The sequence below is a fragment of the Ascaphus truei genome, chromosome 10 (genome assembly GCF_040206685.1).
Source record: "Ascaphus truei isolate aAscTru1 chromosome 10, aAscTru1.hap1, whole genome shotgun sequence".
Classification (NCBI taxonomy): Eukaryota; Metazoa; Chordata; class Amphibia; order Anura; family Ascaphidae; genus Ascaphus; species Ascaphus truei.
In genome coordinates this window covers 36,401,064-36,422,015 of record NC_134492.1, presented here as the reverse complement: position 1 = coordinate 36,422,015, position 20,952 = coordinate 36,401,064, and the positions used below count along the sequence as shown (strand labels likewise).

Genomic DNA, 20,952 nt, shown 5'->3' with positions numbered 1-20,952 from the left:
ACCCTTTTCACAATTCTTGAGGGTCATAAGAATCACCACAGAACCTTCTAGATTAGAGGCAGCACTTGAAGAAATTAAGGAGTCCTTTCTGGAACGTGGCTATGATCGGGCAGAGGTGACTATGGCACTTGAAAAATCAAGGAATATACAGAGAGCAAAATTGTTAAATCCACAAAGTAAAAAGGTATGCGATAACCGTTTTAATATCAAAAGCACCTATACAACAGCATCAAGCTTCATCCGACGTAGCATCTTACAACACACCCACATCCTAGCCAAAGACAAACAAATTGGACACTATTTTAAGGATCCTCCTCGTTTTTGCTATCGTCGAGGTCGCAATTTGGGAGACTTGCTCACACAAGCGGATCCACGTTCAAAATATGGCAATAAACAGTCATGGCTGACTAGACCAGTGGGTGTTCATAAATGCCGGGGATGTGTTAATTGCCAATACATGGTTCTTGGAAAAAGTTATCCACATCCACACCATGGATATCGTATTAATATCAAAGATTTTTTGAATTGTGATTCAAAATATGTGATTTATTTCATCAGGTGCCCATGTGGGCTTTATTACATTGGCAAGACCATTAGGATGCTAAAGGAACGACTCAGTCTACACCGGTCTGCCATTAGGAAGGCTTTGGCAGACACAGATAACAAGGAAGACTTTACACAACAACCAGTGGCTCGTCACTTTAAAGAGAAACAGCATAGTCTCGCTACTCTGCGGTGCATACCAATTGCGCAGGTCCCATTGTCCCCTAGGGGTGGAGACCGCAATAAAGCTCTCCTTCAATTAGAAGCACGCACCATCTACAAACTGGACACATTTAGGCTAAGGCCCCGGTCACGACGCTGTAACGCGCGCCCGCGCTTTTGACGGCGCGTTCAGCCGATTCCCCGGTCTGCAGCTCACTGCAGGAGCAGAGACCGGGGGGGGGGCGTGGCGGAGGAGTGATGGGGGCGCGGCCATGACGTCACCCGGCAGCTTCGCCCTCATTGGCTGAACCGCCAGGGGGCGTGCCTAATCGCTCGAGTAGCTCTCGCGCGAGCGCTGCGGCTCCCCCTCGCAGCGGGCCCGGCGCCATTGCGGGGAGGGCTCTCGTGCGTGCAGCGTCCGCCATAGTGGACAATATAGTAGGCAGCGGGGGCAAGGCCTAAGTCCACGTGGATTGAACGAAGATCTGGCGTTGAGCTGTTTTCTCTGATCAACCTTTCATGATAGTGGCGGATCCACATACGGTGACTGTGGTCCCCTTTTTGTGCTTTCATCGGACGAGTTGCTACCTTTCTGTACAGGATAAACACAATCAACAATCAACGACTCATCTGCATTAGGTGACTTTTCGTCCCCAGGATTCGAGTCAGCTTATCGGGTTTTTATTCTACATACTGTCCAGAAATAATTGTCCTGCTTCACATAGGATGACGTTTGTCTTAAAGACAGGATATGAATTTATGGATTCAATATCTTCATTTGGCTTCTGCTTGCCTATCTTGCAAGAACTGATGAAGGATTACGTCATGTCCTCACGCTGGATATACGACTACTTTCAGCGTCTATTCAATATGGTCTCAAGTGCTAACTGTATTCATGATGTCCTATATAACTAATGTAGATAGAGTTATGACCTTTTGTCTTCTCTGATACTTTAGCTTGATTCGTTATATTCAGGCTCTAGTAATGCGCCTGAGCGTAAATGTGCAATCAATTATATTTATTGATATTATAGTGGTATTTAGTGATCAAATCAATATGTGTTATGTATTTGGTCATGTTTGAACTGGTCGTGAAATAGTGTATATATATCTGTTTAGTCATTTAATCATTATTTGTGCATTTTTATACATTCTTATTCAGCCAGCATCTCAGTTTTTATATGTTCACATTTGTTGGGTATCACTAATTTGCACTTTATTCTGGTATTATTGTCTGGTGCCACATTTATTCATGCTTTAATGATTGTATTGACGTGCTCATGTTATTATCAGCTGATGCTGACAGCTTCATACTATCTAGTATGTGTATACACCTTTATTTTGCCATTTGGCAAAGCAGTCTTCTTAAACAAACTATCTGCTTAACTTGCCATGTGCTCTGACATTAGTTTCATAACAGTATGATGTTCATTCATGCTTTAAGTGAGGCAGAGTGGGTTTGATGGTACTGTGAACCGCTACGATTATTATTTATTTATTACCTGGCGGTTCGCGCATGCGCAATGGCTCCACTGCTTGTTTTTATTATGTACCTTCTCCCTACACTAGCAGACGGCTCGCGCATGTGCAGAGAGGCTGGTTGGGCTACAGGCGCCCAGTACTCTATCTGCATCACGCAACGGAAGTCTATGAACACATAGATAGCTTCCCCTTACTGTCACATGTGCAGGGAGCGCGTTCTACGTGTCAGGAACACTTTAGAGGTTTAGTTAACACCTGCTGGTCTGGCTACAATGGGTGGATCCTGCATTGAGCATGTAAGTTAATCATTTGTATTTAATAATGTGGTGCACCTGTTTGTCATGGTTTGGTAAGGTACTTATATGTGTTCTATTGCACTCTGTTTGTACATCACCTTGAGAAAGGTCCCATGTGGAGGACCGAAACATTGGTTTTTATGTCTCACTAAATACAAAATCTTTTGACTACCTCGTGGAGTGCTGCCTCTGATATTCGGTCACACGGTATCGTATCACCTATTTGGTTTATATAGGATTTGCACCCACTCTTATCTACCTGACGGAGTGCCTTGCTCTTATCTATTTATTTAAAGTATGTAAATATATGGAGAGCACATCTGAATTTTCTTCAAGTAAGACGGATAAAAAGTATCATATAAATTCTTTCATCAATTGTGATACCACGTTTGTGGTGTATTTGTTAAAATGTGGTTGTGGTAAACAATACATAGGAAGAACTATTAGATGTTTAAAAGTTCGCATACTTGAACACTTACGTTTGATTACCAAAAAAGATTCCTACCACCCTGTGTCCCAACATTTCAGTAATTGCAGTTTGGGCAATGTGAACAATATGTCATTTTTAGGCATAGAACATGTACCGTGTCCAATTAGGGGAGGCAACAGATTAAATATCCTTAATAAAAGAGAATTATATTGGATTTTTACTCTCCAAACACGTATCCAACATGGTTTAAATTCAGACTGGGATATAGGGCCCCTTCTTTTTGATACATGATTATGCTTCTCCACAAAGTCTAAGTTATGTTATATAGCAAGATACGGATTGTCCGAAAATGTTATACTTATTATATATTAATATCTGCATATTGATGCATTGCTTAACAATCTTATGCCTAAAAAGTTATTACTATTGGTATAACAGTCTCAATTCATCCTATTTCTGTGTATTGGGTTTTATGAAAATTATTACTTATTTGAATAAAGTTTTGTTTATAATTACAAGTGGCTTTATTTATTTAATTTTCTAATTTTCTAATATATTAGTATGCATTTGATTATGTTCTGAACCCTTTCAAGCACATTACCTTTCGTTATTACGATATATATACCTAATATCTAAGGATGTTATTTAACAATTGGTTTAATTGTTTTTTTAATTCATTTTCTTGTTTCTACATTTGTTTTTAATATTATGTGTGTCCTTAGTTTTAATTCTTCTGGAGTGTCTGTGTTGAGTATGAATAAAGTTATTGTTGTGGTGGTGTCATGATCATGACGCATGGGAGTCATTCGCCTAGCGTCGCGCGTCATGTGGGCGCTGCATCTCGCGTCATGGGGCGTGTTGACGTCATGCGCTTGGTTTCATCAGACGCTACCTTTGTGGGTGTTCTTTGGCATCTAGTGTTCCTTGGCCAGAGCGTCACGCTTTGGCGGTTGGGCACTTTTGCCTCACCCCTTGTGTCTTCTGGCGCATTGATGTCGCGCGTTTGTGTTGTTCAACGCACTCGCGCCACATCGCCAGGCGGGATGACGTTGCGTGTTGCGTGTCACGTGACGTACCCGGAAGTCATGGTGATTGGCCCCCACTGCGTCGCGGTCTGGTACAAATAGCACTCCAGAAGGTAAGTGTGCATTCACCTTGATAAAGGGCTATCTATAGTCCGAAACGCGTTGGTGTTTTTGTTTGTTATTTTTGATCAATTAAATTAGCTTTAACTTTTATTATGGGAATGCACTCTTGTCGTTATTTGCTGATTTGCCATCACTGGATGTAGTGCTCCGTTTTTTCTCCCCTCTCCTTCATCATGTTCATCTACAGACGGAGGCACACTTAACCCTTGGATAGCTGGAAACACTGGACTTACTGCATATCGTGGACATTCATCCCATGTGAGTTTATTCCAGTTGATCTATACCTTTATTTGGACATTACTTTGATATTACTCTACTGTTCCATGGAATTGGATGTTTATTAGTACTGGTCACCGGCTGGTGTTTATGATTATATCCTTACTACCGTGCTACGTGGGATCATAGTATACCAGTCATACATCTTTTTGGACAGCTATCTACTAAATGGGTTAATTTTCCAAACATCAAGCTTACTACTTTGTTGCTTTTTCTTCTGAGCACCATACAACATTTTTTTGTATTCCCTTTGTATTATTTGCCAATGTTTTAAAATGGCCCTCTTTATATCATTAGAATTTGTATCAAAAGTTGAAACAAAGGGTATTTTTTCATTGCCTTTTTTGGTACTCTCGGTTTTCAACAATGATATTCGTGGAATTAATTGTATTTAATATTTTTGTTTATTTAGCATATCTTTATCATATCCCCTAGTGTAGTGTTTTTCAAACCTCTCCTGATGGCTCAGTCACACCAGGTTTTGGGAATAACCAATGCACTTGCATCCAGGTGAATAGACTTCTTTGCATATTAATACAATGTTAGGTGATTGCCTCAGAAACCTGGCGTGGCCGTGAGTTATGAGGATAGATTTGAATAACACTGCCCTAGAGCACTGGTAGGCAACAGGCATCTTGCAGGTTCTTCATCACAGAGTGAGGTTATATGGAATGGTTATATAGGGCAATAGGAGTTATAGGCAGGGGTTATATGGCAATAGATTATCATGTTGACCACCACTGCTCTAGAGATAAATTTGTTAACCATCTCATTATCCCTTTTTCATATGTTTTATTATCTCAGGTAATCCGCCTAACTTTCAAGAGTTGGCTTCTGAGTAATCCCCTTTCAGTTCCTGGTGGATGGAAACTAGATAATAGTAAAACATTTTTCCGATCTGTTGATTTTGTGTAAATATCAGTATGTTGTCCAATTTCAGTTTTAGTTACTGTAACATGTGAAAAGAAAAAACCAAGCGCAAATAATCAAATCACAACAAATCAAAGGTAACACAGATGATATACTATCCTTAATGACTGCAGCTCCTGACGTAGAATTCAAACCAAATTCAAACAGCAAACGAAGGAGAAACAGGTGCGCAAATCACATCAGGACATGGAAAAGAAAGTAAAAACACAAAATAGTGCAATATTATCTACTCCAATAAAATAGCTTCAATACTGGAGTTTCTATAGAATTTGCACTCACGTGTTTAACGTAAAATGAGAGCGTTGTGGTTGTTCAAAGTTACCAACTTATGTCTCCAGACAGGTACTCCAGATCCACATAGAGGGGGGGAAATTCCATATACAAAAGAGGGAAAGCAAAATAGTATAGTACTGTTTTTAATATTAAAAACACAAAGTATTCGACTTACATAAGTGCCTTTGTTTATGAGCATTCAGACCACCCTGGGTCATAGGGTCAGACAAGGTATTCACAGCAACAGCATCCGCTCCACGGCCGTCACAGCAGGTACTGGGCTGATTAAAGTTGTCCTCCACTCTAGATGTCATCAACAAGGGCTCCTTAGTAGTCACTGATATAACAACCACAACGCTCTCATTTTACGTTAAACACGTGAGTGCAAATTCTATAGAAACTCCAGTATTGAAGCTATTTTATTGGAGTAGACAATATTGCACTATTTTGTGTTTTTACTTTCTTTTCAGTTACTGTAACATCAAAGAAATGAATTTGTTCACTTTTACATTCCATAGTAAATGTAATTGTACCATGAATTGGTTCGCTTCATTTATCAATGATTTCAGCTCACTTTCTGTACCTTTCCAAATTAAAAAAAATTGTCCACATATTTATACCAAGTTTCAATGAACGGGCAACATTTTTGATCTCTGACGTAAATATATTAGCGTATGCAGGGGCCAATATAGCATCCATACGCCAATATATTTATGTCAGGGATAGAACACAAAATCTTTCTTAACAATCTACATTTTTGCTCCCTCATTAAAACATAATATAGATATGTGGACAATATATTTTTTATTTGATCTTATCTTCAGTCAAGCACTAGTAAATTATTTCTATTTTTTGCTATTCATGTCTCATGTATTTTTGACCTTTTTCTAATTGGAGTGCTGGGAACTCTGTTTAGTTTTATTCTAGAATACAGAGGGAATAGGGGTCCCTTTGCACAATGAACAGATTAGTTCTTGCCTTCTCTTGATAGTTGTGATGTCTAATCACTATACTTTGCCAGTTTTAATCACACACACACACACACACACACACACACACACACACACACACACACACACACACACACACACACACACACACACACACACACACACACACACACACACACACACACACACACACACACACACTTTACTAGCATAATGCTTCAATTGCAAACATATAAATCTGCCATAAAGTGGTTTATACTTGCTGTCATTTCATGTGGCTGCTACAACATTTTTTATATAAATGCTTCCCAGTGTTAAAAATATACATTGCAAATATTAATCCTCTGGTTCCCAAAACATTGGTCGTACAACAAAAGATTGTTGTGCTTTCCCTAGAGATTTAATTTATCACACTCCGATTCATTTTTTAGCCACAGAGACAGCAGGTCTAATTGAAACAGCTGCAATGTCTTGGATATTTTACGCTCTGCATAACTTTCTTAAATAAGTGTATTAGGGAGTACTGCAAGCATTTGTCCTATTGTGCAGTAAGAAATATTATTGGATACTTGTTTTACTGTGATACAACTCCGTAAAATACATTGGCTGAACTCTTGTATTTTGGGCTGAAATTGGAGGGGGTGTTTATATCTCTATTTGTTTGTTTATGTTTGTGTGCAAAAAGAACATTTTTATTCTAGCACAAAACTGTTTCCATAGCTACTGTTGTCAAAAAGCTCTGCTTATTCAGATGTAAAATTCTACAGTTCTGCTTAAACTGCAGAGTTCGACTTGCACTAACTAGGCAACAGTCAAATACAAAACATTAGTAAACACTAGTAAAATATAGATAATGGAAACAGAAAACAAGAGGAATTTGACACCAATTATAATCTCATTAAAGAATTATTGGCATCTAGTTAGAAGCACCTGGTAGTAGCAGATCGGTTGTGCTATGCCTCTCACAGGCTCTGTCCACTTGTGGCAAGATTCCCTGAAACACATGTAGTTTCTATGATTGCGTGGGCTGAGTACTAAGGAATGTGATTTAGTCCAATGAGAAAGTACTCAATGTGCTTTTCACAATGTTTAGCATTAAGAACTGGGAATGTTTTGTGATGCAATACATTTTTGGTATCTCTTATGTATAAGGCTATTGTTTAACATAATATCTGTAACAGATTGATACAGAGACTTTGGAAATTAAGCGGTTTCATGCATACGCTGAAAAGCTTGGTGAATTATTTTTTTCTTCATGTATTCATTTAATTTACATTACAGAGCTCACGGGCCATTCTTCCCTAGAATACTAAGACGTAGGAAAGGGCAAAGAGACTCTGGGAAAGTTGTAACTCATGTTGTGGCAAAAATTATGACTACAGACATGGTAAGAAGACAACCAATTTATCAAATAAAAATATGAGCATGTAGAAATTCAGGTCATATTTCTTATAATTGGGTATACAGAAAACAAATGGAAGTTAATAACTTAATCAAAGACAGAAACCACTAGACTGACCAACGTATAATACAATATGGATTTCCTATACTGGGGGTATATAAAATCTTATCCAATATCCTGTCATCCAAGTTGGACAGCTCTGATAAGCATCTTAGGGAGTAGCAAACAGGTCATCTATGGTATGAGGCTCCTTTATATAATACACTCAATACTACTTACTCAGGACATACTTGAAAACGAGAGGTAACTCTCAATGTATTACTTCCTGGTAAAACATTTTATAAATAAAATAAATAGATAAACCTGTAGGAGTCACAAACTGTAGAGAACACATGGAAATTGCACTCATATTTTATAATTTTCCTTTATAGCACTGACAGTGTATACAGCATCTCACACACACACGCAGATAAAGATGCTTACTTCCCCAAAGAGCTTATAAAACCAATTTCATTTTTGGTGCCTGAAGCACAGAGAGAAGTAAAAAGTGGATGATAATGTCAAGACTGTCAGGTTCTCCCACTGGGCCACACTTTCTGTTTCAATGTGTAGAATGGTAGATTATGATTAAAAGAGTTACCCTTAATGACTGTGTCAATTCCTCCTCTAACCTTTTTAATCAGGGAATGTCATACCAGTTTTGCTTGTGGTTAAAGCTGGTTACAACAGTGACACTCTGATACCCACTGCTGCAATAGAAGAGGAGGTCTGGTTTCCTGCCTTCAAGGCGGGTTGGGGCCTTTTATGCTGAAATAGCAAAAATATGGCCCTGGAGTAAGAGTCTTTGGCACTGTTGCAATGACAGTGTTAAGGCTTCTAACAATATTTAGCTTAATATCTGTTAGAATTTCCGCAATTAAAAAAATAGGGCTTCATTTTGTTTGTTTTGTAGACTCCAATAACTATTTTCTAGGTACATGTTTTTACAAATTCATATAGATATTTTTTCCTTCCTGCGTAGGTGAAAGCGTTCTCTTCAGACACTCTGCTCCAGCAACAAAATAATTTGGATGCAGCTCTGGACAACAGTTACTGTGGAGATACTGTAGTCATTTTCCCAGGAGAATATCAGGCTCTTGGACTCGCTATGTTAACAGATGACATCACTATTAAAGGTTAGCATTTTATTATGTAAATAAACTAGAGTTCATATTGGTATGTTCTCTTTATGCTTATTGTTAAATAAATACAGAGTAACTCTTAACAATATGAACTAAATGAAAAGCAAGGTAACACTTAATACGTAGTTCAAGTAAAATATCAAGATAGTCAATTAAAGAGTGAATGAAGAAGCCATCAAGCAAAGAGTAAGTATATTATTAATCAAAGAGAAAAAAACTGTTTCACAGCCATAAAACACCTTCCATATAGCACCACTTAGTAAATAGGGTTCACAGTAAAATCAATATACACAATGATGAATTTAAATTAAATATGTACGGTGCTGGTGGATCAACATAGAAAAGTATGTTAGAATGTTGTACTGTATGTGATAAAATGGTAAATCTGGTAAAGATTACGTTATTACAATTAAAACAGATTTATAGTTTACAATGGGTGAATTGTAACTGATCTATTCATGACTTTAGATGATGTGACTGCAACCATTAACATTTGTAATAATAGTTACTTCTAAAGAATCTGGTCTTTCATTAGCATCACCCCCAACATTTTAAGTTATAATGTGTTCATTGTGCAAATATTATTCAGTAGGATATCTGTAATTAGGCAGTGCACATAGAAGAAAGAGTTCTCTCACGGAGCGATCAGCCGCAAACCACTATTCAATCAGTAGCAATTTTTCGGAAAACCACAGTGTGATTGCCCACATCGGGATATATTAAATTACCTTCTCAATAATCCAGCCATTACATTTTCTAATCAAGTTAATCCAATACGGTTTGAGGCCAATTTAGAATAGGCCATTCAAAAAGTTAACGAGTTTATTATTGAAATATAAAACCTTATTTTTATTATTTACATTTGTATAGTCATTCATTTTATTAATATAGGATGAAGCCTAATAAAGCCATGTCCCACAGAACTCATGATGTAGTTTTGACACTGAAGCCTATAAATATAAAGTGATTTACTCAAAATAACATTGTGACATTGCAGTGAGAAGGCAATGACACTTGGGTCTGTCTGAATATGGCTTTTATTTTAGCCTCAAAAAAGTGGAACACAAAAAGAGTTTGCATTCAACATGTCACAAAGAAAACATAAAGGAGCTTATTTTCAGCAATTTACCGTAGTCCGTTTTCAGAGTCCAGAACAGGGCTGAACACTTTGTCAGCAAGGCTCAGTCTTTAGCAAGAAGAGGGGTCTGTGAGTCCAAAACGAGCAGAGTTCTAGGGTTGTAGTTTACTGGCCATGGGTTAGACCCAGATTGCAGGAAATTCCAGGCTTTTAACTCGATGAACATGTCTTTTCCACCTCAACTACTATGTCAGGGGTGCGCAAGATTTTCCTGGAGGGGCGCGGGCGGTTGCAGAAGCCCCATGCTCTTCCCCAAGGCATTTAATTTAATGCCGGGAGATCGCTTGAGACCTCTGCAACTCTCAACTTACCGAGATTCAGAAGCGTGGTGATGCATCACCATGGCAACACGGCTTCATTTGCTGCCGCGGGACAATGCGATGTGACGTCACATGGCCAATCGCCATGGCAACGCGGCGTCAAATGACCCCGCGGCGTAATTTGACACCGGAAAACAAGGTAGGAGGGGGGGCGCAAGCACCGGGGGGAGCAGGCAGGGGGGGGCGCAGCACCAACAGTTTGCACACCCCTGTACTATGTAACGATGTAACTCTAAGCCCGATAGCTTACAATTAATGATTTGTCAAAGTTTGTCAAAAATGCATATCTCGATAGTGTTAATAAAGGACATCGCATGTATTCAAGAAATAGCTCAAATCTCTCTTATATCTGATCTAGAGAGTCCTAGTAAAAAAAATTGTATTGTTCAGATGTGTCCAGAACTGCTGTATTACTATAGAAAGGTTATTTCATTTGTGGGTAATATTGTCCTTAACATCTTTCAGACTTATATCGCGATATTTTAGTGGTTGATCATAGTCAGGTTTTATATATATGAGAACATAACAGTGTCCCAAAATAGTAAGAAAACAAATAACTTTTCTAGAAACAATTTGTTAGTGAGTACCAGCAGCTAGGTCCTGAGAAAAGTATAAAAACAGCAAATACTAAAAACAACATAACAAAACATAAATCAGAACATGTTTTTCTGAAGAGACAGTTTCCATCTAATACTGGTTGGATCGTTAGTATCTGAAATTGGAGAATAAGCCTCTGAGGGAAAATGGAGGAATCTGTAACACTGCCCACATTGTAATTTAAGCATGACTAGTGAGTTAGAGCTTAATCCTCTCTCTGCTCCATCTGAGAAAGAGGAAGCTAACGTCTTCTTCCTTTTAAAAAGAACAGTGAGATCTTGGCGAAGAAGTAGTTTATCATCCTAAAAACTTGAGCGTTTTTATCTTTTTCCGTATGCAAAGGAATTCTGATTTCTCAGGAGGAATCAACGTTTCATCAGAATTGTTTTTTTACCGATAGTCCCAGTCATGCAGGTTTGATCTTATGTTTCTGTTCTACCGTGATACAGCACGTCATGCTTTCCATGCTCAGCTGCTTTTTTACTACAAACTCAGTGTAGATTCTGAAGAATTGGTAAATATAGAATTGGTTCGTTCGTAACTGTATTTAGTAGCTTGTGCTCTAATTTGTGGAGTATTCTCAAATCTCCCCAACAGGCTAGATCTCCAAGGAGTGGGTGAGGTTTATTTTTAAACTCATATTTTTTATTAAGAGTGAAATATAAATGGGAAGGGAAGGGGTACAGGAAGAAAAAGGGGGAGGACAGGGGAAACAACCATTTTGTAACAGAATTCTTAGTCATCAACAGTTACATTACATAGCATAGAACATTTTATGAACAACATATCATCCTCTCCTCACTCCCAAATCCTCTTTTCTATTTAAAATCATACCCTTATCCCACATCCCAGGGATCCCAAACTCTAGCAAACTTTCTTGTGGTATGGTTCAGAAAGGAGGTAAGTTTCTCCATTAGTTGGACATCATTAAGTGGGTGAGATTTTAACCACGCTATTGGGTTGTCAATGAGTTTCTTAACGAAGGAAGATCCTTCAATAATGTAAGGCCTGATTCTCTTCAGAATCTCCTTTGTAATTTCTTGGATAAGGCTTCCTCCATCCTGTGATTCCTCAGGGCGTGAGGTAACATACAGTACTTGAATAGCCTTTTCTTTATTATAGGATTGTTAAAAGACATCTTTAAGATGTTGATTGGTTGGAAAAACAATGCAAATTCTGGGTAATGTTCTTGATGAGTAATATAAGAAATAATAACGCCCTTACGGTCTTCAACAAAACAGAGATAGAGCATCTGTGAATTTGTGAGGGGTGTTGATTGCAATCTAGTACATGAAAAACTCTTTAGTACTTTGCTTAAGCTGAATACACCACCACTTCCTTGTGCTTTGTTTGGGGTCCACCCCCTCTTTTATATTCTGTAAAAAGATGGGATTGGTCTTCAAGACTTTGGGGAGTACGCACCACGGTAGGCAGAGCCTGGTTCCCTCTCTCCAGTCAGATGTAGGGCGAATCCTGCTTCTTGATTTTAAGGGTTCTGATAGGTTACTGTGTCTGAGCTGTAGGTACTCAAAAACTGCGTCTTTCGAGATATTCCTGTGCTGAAAACCGTAGCATGGAAGCTCCCCAGTCCCACATGTATTCTGTTACTGTCTCGAACACTCCGGCCATGCGTCTAATTTCACCTTTGGCGTCTCCCTAGCTCCCCGTCGATCAAATCACAGGTGGTGGGGTAAGTTATGTCACGGGATACAAAGAGGTATGATAGATCTGAGCTATTAAACCAGAACAAAGTGTTACACTGCCCAGCTATGTATAAAACAAGCACTGTTAGTAAAATTCCTGGGTGCAGAGTGGGGTAGTTCAGAAAAATTCCCCAGGATCAATATCCTGTAGGTTATTTGCCTTTTCAGCAATGTCCAGTCAAGTAGATGTCTGAGATATAAGACGATTTATTTCCCCCCCTCCCCCTTTGGAGCTGACAGCAATAGGGCCCATCTTTCCGTCACCTCCAAGAAGTCCAGCAAAATATTTAAAAGAAAATATTGAGCAGCATGGACTGTTGCTTTAAAGTAGCTATTAATGTCCACCCCATTGATATGAAAAATTAACAGCCCAATGTTAGGAGTGTCAGCATTAGAGAGTTAAGGGAAATTGGAGCTGGTGCATCAGTAGTTTAGTTGTAAAGGAAATAGTGCAAGGTTAAGGGCCTGAACAAGAACTGCTGTTATAATGGGAATCTGGCTAAAATCCAAGAGTTAAACTATGCTTTCAATTAACAATCCCATTCAGTAAGGATTGTAGCGGGATCCCATACAGACATGCTCTGACATTTTTGCTACAGGATTTTAGTTTGTTTCTTTAAGCAATATCAACTGACAATGGCAGATTATATTGTAGTGTATGTCAATGAAGTTGAAGATTCAATAGTGTCTGCATATTTTATTTTTTGTATATTCAAGATTTTTTTTATTTGGTTACGAGTTGTTGAATCCCTTTTAACAAAAATCTAAAGATTAGGCAGTGTTGTTCAGAACATAACACTGTTTTAATTTTTGCATGTTATAACATGACAGTAAACCATTTCATGTGGCCTGTATTTTAGAGAAATGTGCAAATATCCTTATCAAGTCTTACTGGATATTGTTGCTACTTTCAGCCAGTATAGCCTCCAAACAAGAGTCAAAGAAACTTAGTTTTTTATGTGTTTCAGAACATAGTGACTACTGTTATTCCATGTACTCCAATATGAAGCTGAATAACTAATTCCATAGTATGTTACTACTTTAGACATTGTTAGAATTTTCACCTTTCATTGTTGAATGTATTACTGTATTTATTATTTGAAACAAAAAAGTTACTGTAACATTATTTTATTCTAATACTTTCCATCAATCCTAGTTATTTTCTTTCTCCTTTGTTTTAGGAGCTGGAAAAAGAGAAGGGGTTCTCATTACATCAGATTCTGCTTGTGATAGCTTTGTTGTATCCAAGGCCCAAAACATAAAGTTACTTCATCTGACATTAGTTCAGCAAGGGACATCTGATGGCATTGTCGTTGTGGAATCTGGCCACATGATTCTGGAAGACTGTGTTCTAAAGTGTGAAGGAACTGGAGTGTGTGTCCTTACAGGTGCTGCTCTAACAATGAAAGACTGTGAGATAACAGGCTCCCAGGTAAATTAAACATTTCAGTGTTTTATGTACAGTTCGGCAATATAGCTATATGATGGTAATATTGCGATAAAACCCGATAAGTAATTTTTATTATTGTGGTATTGCTATGGTAGTTTGTCCTTTTTACATTTATCGGACAGCTAGTGACTTTCAGTTTAAGATTCATCAGCTTTAGCGAAGACAGAGCTGTCAATGTAAACGGCACCACAGCTCCCTTCCTTAATTTAAGGATAGCTTTGCCCTCTGCTTAACCTATTCCTCAAATTCCCTTCCGTACCCTACCCTACCCCTCGAATTCCCTTCCGTACCCTATCTCTGATGTCCAGGCATAAGGAGGGCAATAGTATTTTATCAAAAAAAGGTTAACACTTGTAATTATTATTAAAATGAAATACCTTTCATTTTAACATTTATGATGAAAAAAATGCTTTCAAATTAAAATTGCTGATTTCTGTTTTTATTATGTTTGGTGTTCTCTTCTATGCTTTTTGTATATAGTATTATAGTATAATATAGTTATTGTGGGAAATGAAATGTTTTATAATAGAGACTTTAGTTTCCTTTAGTCTATGAAAATCTACATTGCATAAAATAGTTGTATTTTGGCTACAGTTATTCTCATAAAGTGTTTAGGCTTGTACCTATAATTCTATATGTAAAATTATAATAATGACCGAATGAATCATTAAGGGTCCCAGACATTGCACTGTGAATGTAGTAGGTAAAATTACCTAACACAGCCTTCCCAAATTTGTCAAAAAAAGTGGACAAATGTATAGCAAGTCGGAGAGAATGATGATGTCATGATTAGTTGAACCCTTACACTTAAATGTTTGAAGTTCTCATAAAATCATTATTGTGTTGACTGCCCATCAAGAATTGTTACCAAAAGATGACATTGTACTTCTAGGCATTACAAGAGTTACCTTTCTTATACATTACTTATACATTATTGTAATTTTCAACATAGTATCCATTAGACTTTCATCACATCTTTCTTTGCTCATTCTATGTTGAAAAGAGTCCTAGATATCACAATGTTTGCATCTAAGACAGGACAATATCTTATTTATAGTTTTACACTTAATTTATAATTTATTTTTTCTTTTACTTGCAATCACCCACAATTTACAAACCATATAATTCATATTAATCTTTCATATGCTCACTGATGCTCAGATTAACATGTTAACACAGTACAGACATCCACAGTCCCATTTAGAGATCATGAACTCAAGCATGTGGACAATGGGGAATCCCAGCACTCATCCCAATCCATCACTTTAGATGACAAATATAATCGCTCATGAAAAAGATCCAGGGCATTGGCTTTAGACTGTGCTGAATAAGAGGTAAGATTGTAAGCTGTTCTGGCAAGGGTCTCTGCCTTTGCCTTATGGTATCATTTGCTTGTTGCCTTTATCCCCATTGTCTGCTCTTTACTTGCATTAGGTTGCACATATAAACCCAGTTGGACGTCTCATATGGCTTAAATACTCCTTGTTTTTAGAAGAATCCAGGCACTCCAATGGTCTTTGGTGAAGAAAAGATGACATCTTGACAAAGGTCCCAGAGTAGACCAAAACGGCGATCCTGCTTGAATAAACACTTTACTTCACCAAACACCATTGGAGTGCCTGGATTTTACTACCTTGACTACATGCAAGTTCCTGACTACTTGATCCTTTATGCACCCGTGGTAGGCCTACAACGTGAGTGGTTCTTAGCCCTGAAAATGTAACAATAGACATTCATTTGGTACATACGATAGATCAGGTAATCTCAAATGTTACTATATCAAAGACCACTTACATACTTACAATTGGCTTCATTCGTAATATTTATAAATACATATAAAACAGTTACAAATACAGGACCTATATCTAACAATATGCCTTTATTAGCGATTGAAAGATCACTTTAAGCAGCTCTCCTGTAGCCTGTGCATTTTATAAGGCTTTTGAGACCACAACTTCCGGAAGATTAACTTGAGAACCACCGATTCCGATTCTGTAAATCTCTCAAAAATCTAAAACTGTACTGGATAAAAAAAAGTAATATTTAGACAGCATGCAACAAAACTTCAAAGGGAATGCAAGTGTCTCAATCTTTGCATTACAAAGATGGGTGATTCTTTAGAGACAGACTACACTAATAATTCTAATTACTGTACTATACATGTTCTTAAGAAATAAAAATATACATATATTTTTTAAGTGAACGTTGAAGGTTTGTTAGATGATTTGCAAATGTCAGTTTGATGTAAAGCATTACTGTTTTTATAATCAGCGTTGTTGATTACTGTTTTTATGCTAAAGGGGGCTGGTGTGGAGCTGTATCCAGGCAGTGCTGCTATTCTTGAAGGAAATGAGATTCACCACTGTAATTCCTTCAAAACTAGTGACAGTTTAAAGAGCACACAAGGTGGAATTAATTTAAAGGTAACAGCACAGTTTACATTTTGTTTAGGAGCCCTGGAATGTAGAATGAGGGAGTGCATATACCGTATATCGCTTCATGTGTTTATACAAGCAAATAGTTATAGCAGTTAGGCGTTACAGACTACTCACAGTAATAATTAACTGTAATTTGTGGTTTACACTTCAGTCAGTATCCTTATTTCTAGCAGCTAAACTATTTAGGGCAGTAACTGTTTTTTAACAAAGGTCAATTAATTGTTGCAGAAGTTGTGTACATATAACAAAGTTGACCAGGATTTTAATATACTGTAAATGGAAATTGCAGTAAAGTGAAGCACCTTAATCATTCTTACACCTTTCGCCTTATTTAAAACATTTAATAGAGCAATCCAAGATACAGTTTTAAAAATACATTTGCACTGATATACCTCTAAAAAGCCTTTTTACAATCATTGACGTTGAGCCATCTTTTGTTCTTTAGCACTCGAGGTAAAATGTCTATTGATTTTTCTCATAAAAACAAATGTTTCTGCTAATTACATGTATATGACAATCTGAAGGCACAATTTACAGAAAATATTTTAACATTTTCAATGTTAATTTAAAAAAAAAAAACTGTTGTGGGCTTATTATATGTTGCATTGCTTTCAATGTGTAGGCCTGAAAACGAAATGCAAAATGCAATATATAACATGGAACGCTGAACACTGCTTTTGATAGGTGCTTATATCCAAGTGTGCAGCGATTTAAACTTGCAGAGTTCAAAGCATTATATTTCTTAAATTTGTATTACACAAAAATTATTTGTATTTTTTTTACATTGCTTCAAAATAAAAAACTTCAGCAGGATTTTTCAATTAAGTATGTGATGAAACATACAGGACACCTGCAAGCTCCTATTGAACCCCCAAAATAACCACGACATATATATAAGCATATAAGTGTCACAGAGGAGTGCTACTGAGCATGGCAATCTATATTTAAAACCAGAGACAGAACATGAAACACAGACAGAGCTCAGTGCACATCCAGTGAAACTTATACACGGTACAGTGCCTAAATATATATGTATAAATATCTTTTAAATAAATGGTCTTTTAGTTTGGCCAAAGTTGGCCAAAGTGTTGTAATCCTTTGAGCCACTACACAGCAGACCACATCTCAAGGGTACCTAACACTAATATAAATTCTTAATAACCTGTGCATTACCAGGATGAATTATTTATAATTAATCTGTCAAAATTCGTTGCATAGTTCTAAGTCTGATTGAAGCTCTTATTAACCTGTACATTACCAGGAAAAGCACTCTGTATTAGATTTGTCACAATCAAACTGCAAGTAAGCAAGGTCCCAAGAGTGGGAGATGCAATGGAGTGAGCTTTTAACTGTCTCTGGTTTTAAATATATATTGCCATGCTCAGTAGCACTCCTCTGTGACACTTATATGCTTATATATATGTTGTGGTTATTTTGGGGGTTCAATATGAGCTTGTAGGTGTACTGTATGTTTTACAATTCTTGTTCAGCTGGTGTTAGCAGATTGGAGGGTGGCTCCTCCTACCTAGTTGAAGCTCACCCCCTCCCACATTTAAATGGTTAAAAGCTCACTTCATTGCATCTCCCACTCTCAGGGAAACTTGCTTGCAGTTTGATTGTGACAAATCTAATACAGAGTGCTTTTCCTGGTAATGTACGGGTTAATAAGAGCTTCAATCAGACTTAGAACTATGCAACGAATTTTGACAGATTTATTATAAATCATTCTTCCTGGTAATGCACAGGTTATTAAGAATTTATATTAGTGTTAGGTACCCTTGAGATGTGGTCTGCCGTGTAGTGGCTCAAGGGCTTACAACACTTTGGCCAAAATGTTAAACTAAAAGACAATTTTATTTAATAGATATCTATACATATTTAGGCACTGTACCGTTTATAAGCTTCACTGGATGTGCACTGAGCTCTGTCCGTGTTTCATGTTCTGTCTCTGGTTTTAAATAAGTATGTGATGAGAATAAAAACTTGTAAAAAAAAAAAAATATATTAAGGACAATGTTCCAAACGGAGCCATTTGTGAATTGTTTTATTGTTTTTTTTTGTGTTCTCATTATATACCTCTCCTCTTGAATACTATCTTTTGGCTTTCAGTATCTCTCTATGCTGATGACACTCAAATCCATCTATCTCTCCTTCCCCGACCTCTCCCCCTCTCGTCCCGTGTAACCAACTGTCTATCCGCACTCAAGATCATCCTGGATGTCCCACCGTTACCTGTAGCTTAACATCTCCAAAACAAAATTAATAATAATTAATAATCTTTCCCCCTTCCACTGTCACCCAGACTGGTCACTAACACCACCATCTCACCAATACATCAAACTCGCTGCCTTTGGGTCATCTTTGACTCTGCCCTCTCCTTCATTCCTCACATTCAAGCCCTCATTAAATCCTGCTGCCTCCATCTCTGAAATATTGTTAGGATGCGCTATTTTCTCACTCATGAAAGAACTCAAATCCTAACTCCGGTATCCAGTCCCGCCTTGACTACTGCAACATTCTCCAAGTTGGCATTCCCCTCATTCACCTGTCCAAACTTCAATCCATCCAAAATGTTGCTGCCAGACTTCTCTTGCTCATTCACTGCTTCCACTATGCGAATCCCTGCAGTGGCTTCCCAGATCGTCTAGAATTAAATGTAAAAACCTAGTTCTGACTTACAAAGCTCTAAATGACGCAGCCCAACCCTACCACATCTCAGCCCTCATCCCCAAATAAATCCCTAAAGGCTTCCTCTGTCCTGCCCACTACATCCAGCTCCCATATTCCAAAAACTCTGAAACGCACGTGTAAGGAACCCTTTCTAGCATACTCCTAACATCCACATTCCCCAACCCTATTGGTACCAGCTGTATGGCTGGACCCAACTACATGCTATCCAACGCCCTCTAACACCCCAACCTCCTAAACCTCAAACATATCCAGCTGCGTGCCTGGACCATACTCCATCCCCTAATGAGCAGCCACTTTACCTTTAGTTTCAACATTGCCCCTTATTCCCTCTAGATTTTGGACTCACATTACCGTCTGTGTCGGTTTGCACTTGTTTGTCATTCTGTTTATCAAATTGATGTCACACTGTAACGTGCTGTAGAATGTTAATTTGTAAAGCATCAACAATAATTGCTTACAACCAAATGCTTTAGATGGTTATCCATTGTATTTCATCCTGGGCATATACATGACATTTTATAGTGAATGTTCCAGTTTTTGGAATACCATTCTTCTTTGCATACATTAGATACTTGCAGACAAAAATCAGGCCAAGCAGCTGGTTCAGTTCCTGTGATGTCAGTATGTGAATTAACATCACAGTGTGAAAAACTGCAGGGAAAACCAGATGCACCACATGGAACAGAGCATTTTAAAAAGTATAAATTAACAAAAAGTGAGCAGATCCAAGCTCTCCTTATACCAGCGTATTACAATTTTGTTTATTTTTAAAAATGTAAAAAAAGTATAAGAATTTTTTCTTTATATTAAACAGATCATTCCTGCACCTATTGTGAAGATGAACAATAACCACATTTACAGCAACAATGGTTATGGTGTAACCATTTTACAGCCAGATGAGATCAGCACTGCTGTGAATTTCATGATGGAAGAAGCAGCAGCAGGAGATAAGAAAGATGAGGATACACTTTCCAAGGCTCTGCAAAATCTCACCCTCGATATTGGCAACAACAAATTGGAAGCAAACACTATGGGAGACATTGGAATAGTATTTAATTAAAGACAGAGCAGCTCAATTTTACGCAAAGTTGAAATACTCCAATTTAAAAGGTTTATAGATGTTTTCATTATTTATGCTAAAGTTCGTGTTTACAAATCTGCTAGTGAATAGTTTGTACATGTATCCTCCACACTGATGTCTTCTTATTACACTACCAGGCCTTGCAAAGTTGTCTTCCTTTATTAAAATACAATAAAATTATTAAGGAATGTAAAAAAAATAAATATGATACTGTAAAATAAGCTGTGCATACTTTTTTTTAAAATTAAAACACCCTAATATATACACACACACACACACGTTTGTGATTAACTAAAACACTAACCAAGATAATGTAATTGAAAACTACATGTAGTGTTTCTTTACAGTAAAGAGAAAAATATAACTCTGTTTTTAAGATATGTAAAAGTGTAGAGAAAGGAATAAGGTACTTGATTGAAAACACATTTACAGCTGAAAACTTATTTTATTTCTCAAGTATA

The 20,952-nt window shown here is 37.5% G+C and overlaps 1 protein-coding gene across 1 annotated transcript in view; it reads left to right on the top strand.

Annotated features, from left to right (window-relative positions):
* The window catches only part of SHCBP1L (SHC binding and spindle associated 1 like), a 50,004-nt gene extending 29,292 nt beyond the window's left edge, over positions 1-20,712 (top strand). Inside the window, exons 6-10 of the mRNA XM_075616571.1 lie at positions 7,772-7,877; positions 8,914-9,067; positions 14,013-14,263; positions 16,582-16,704; positions 20,225-20,712. Of these exons, the coding sequence (XP_075472686.1) occupies positions 7,772-7,877; positions 8,914-9,067; positions 14,013-14,263; positions 16,582-16,704; positions 20,225-20,470 (880 nt within the window). The 3' untranslated portion in view covers positions 20,471-20,712. The remainder of the gene's footprint in view (positions 1-7,771; positions 7,878-8,913; positions 9,068-14,012; positions 14,264-16,581; positions 16,705-20,224) is intronic.
* The last annotated feature ends 240 nt before the right edge of the window (positions 20,713-20,952 follow it).